This window comes from Meleagris gallopavo, chromosome 14 (genome assembly GCF_000146605.3).
Source record: "Meleagris gallopavo isolate NT-WF06-2002-E0010 breed Aviagen turkey brand Nicholas breeding stock chromosome 14, Turkey_5.1, whole genome shotgun sequence".
Lineage (NCBI taxonomy): Eukaryota > Metazoa > Chordata > Aves > Galliformes > Phasianidae > Meleagris > Meleagris gallopavo.
This window is the reverse complement of record NC_015024.2, coordinates 7,533,128-7,535,081: the sequence shown is the minus strand read 5'-3', so window position 1 is coordinate 7,535,081 and position 1,954 is coordinate 7,533,128. Positions and strand designations below refer to the sequence as shown.

The following is a 1,954-nucleotide window of genomic DNA, read 5'->3' as shown; positions in this document are numbered from 1 at the left end:
GAGAAGGGCAGCGGAGGCAGCGCCGAGTTAAAAGGGGCCCGGGTACTTCCGTTGTTTAAACTTGAATGCTCGAAAATGGTCTGAGAAGCAATAAACAATCTGATCCTTTTTTCTCCCCCCTCTAGAAATCCACTGCAGTATTAATCCAAGGAGGTGCTCTGGGGACAGTTGGCAGCACAATGGCTTCTCAGTACCTCGTAGTGGCTCTGGCCATCTTCTCCTCTTGTACCCAGGTTGTAATAGAAGCCAGCTCTTGGTGGTAAGCATCTCGTGTCGGCGTGCTTATAAAAGGGGGAGCGAAGTTTTGCTCGATGGAACGTCTGTGTGCTTGGTGTGTACTTTGTTTCTGGGGGAGTAGTGCATGAGGGGACTGCCGGGAGCCGCGTTGGGATGTGCTGTGCTGGGGAATGGATGTGTTTCTGAAGCAAGAGCAGTCGTGTAGCAGCCCGTGCTGCAAAATACAGTTTTTTAGAATGCTGTAGATTCTCTATGGATTTCATCATCCTTAAATTTGTAGAATTGCTTCTCTTCTACAAGACTTGCTTCAGCTCCCTCAGATGTTTTGTATATGTGAGAGAAAGTACGGAATTACCCACAAGAACTTCTATGAAGTTAAAATTTAGATTCAAATTTTTCTGCAGCTTAAATGTTTCTAAGTATATTTTGTTACAAAGAAGAACATTTTATGTTTCTGCCTTGGCAACTTAACTATTCCTCAACCACATACGGTGTGGGGAGTCCTTGGAATAGGCGTTTTCTGCTCCTTTGGTTGATTCTTTTGGGATGTGAATCAATACTTTCTAACTAAAATGTATTGTGTAAGTGCTCCTGAAGGGCACTTAAAGAATTTAGAGGACAAAGTTGATTTTGTTTACAATGCTAATACTTCCATCTGTGCTCACGTGTGCATTGGGAAGGAGCTGGAAGCAGTATGCAACAAGTTGTGAACTTCTGCCTTCTGAAAGGTTTCCCTGCTTTTGTTAGAGCAGACAGAAATCCAGACTTACATCTAAAGTGTATGTTCATATGAAATGAGATCTAGGTGTTTTCTTTTGCTTTTTGCATTTTTTTGCTTTTTGCATTTTTCTGCCTTGCCATTGTTTGGGACTTCTGCTATTTTCCATGCGTCCATTTAAGTTAGAGAAGGATTGCCTGAATACGAGTCTTATTTCAGTCCATAATCTGTGGTGAGAGCCACATGCGTGGGAACTCATAAGCTCTGTTTTATACAGTCTCTAAAATAAAAGTTTCGTATTTATGTAATTTTTTTCCCTCACCTGCTAGCAAAAACGAGGAGTTACAGACTCAATGTTTGTAGGATATAGGATAGAGTTTGGTTTGGGATTTGTAGACTTTTGTTGTGTTTTCTTTTCTCTTTATTAACCCAAATCTTTCTTTACACAGGTCTTTAGGGATGAACCCTATGAACCCCATGAACCCTGTGCAGATGTCAGAGGTGTATATAATAGGAGCCCAGCCACTATGTAGCCAACTAGCAGGGCTTTCCCAAGGACAGAAGAAACTCTGCCAGTTGTATCAGGACCATATGCAGTTCATTGGAGAGGGTGCAAAGACCGGCATTAAGGAATGCCAGTATCAGTTCAGACATAGAAGATGGAATTGCAGCACTGTGGACAACAACTCTGTTTTTGGCAGAGTCATGCAGATAGGTAGGAAGCAACATCTTTATGATTAAACTCTTGTCTAAGGATATGTATGGCACATAATGTTCTGCATTTGAAGCTCTTGCCAGATTCTTACTGCATACTGTATACAACCAAATGTTTTTTAAAGTTGGCAAAGGAGTTGAATTATTTTTAGCCGGAGGTGATTTCCCACCACTGTCCAGCCATGTCTTTTGGAAAGCAAAGTAGGAATACACATCTGCATATGGGAATACATTAGAAAGGAAAATGGAGCCCTGAAACCTCCTTTAAAAAACCTAAGACAAAAA

The 1,954-nt window shown here is 41.5% G+C and overlaps 1 protein-coding gene across 1 annotated transcript in view; it reads left to right on the top strand.

Annotated features, from left to right (window-relative positions):
- Positions 1–79: 79 nt before the first annotated feature.
- Positions 80–1,954, top strand: part of WNT5A (Wnt family member 5A) — an 8,999-nt gene continuing 7,124 nt past the window's right edge. Inside the window, exons 1-2 of the mRNA XM_019620083.2 lie at positions 80–259; positions 1,405–1,670. Coding sequence (XP_019475628.1) covers positions 180–259; positions 1,405–1,670 — 346 coding nt within the window. The 5' untranslated portion in view covers positions 80–179. The remainder of the gene's footprint in view (positions 260–1,404; positions 1,671–1,954) is intronic.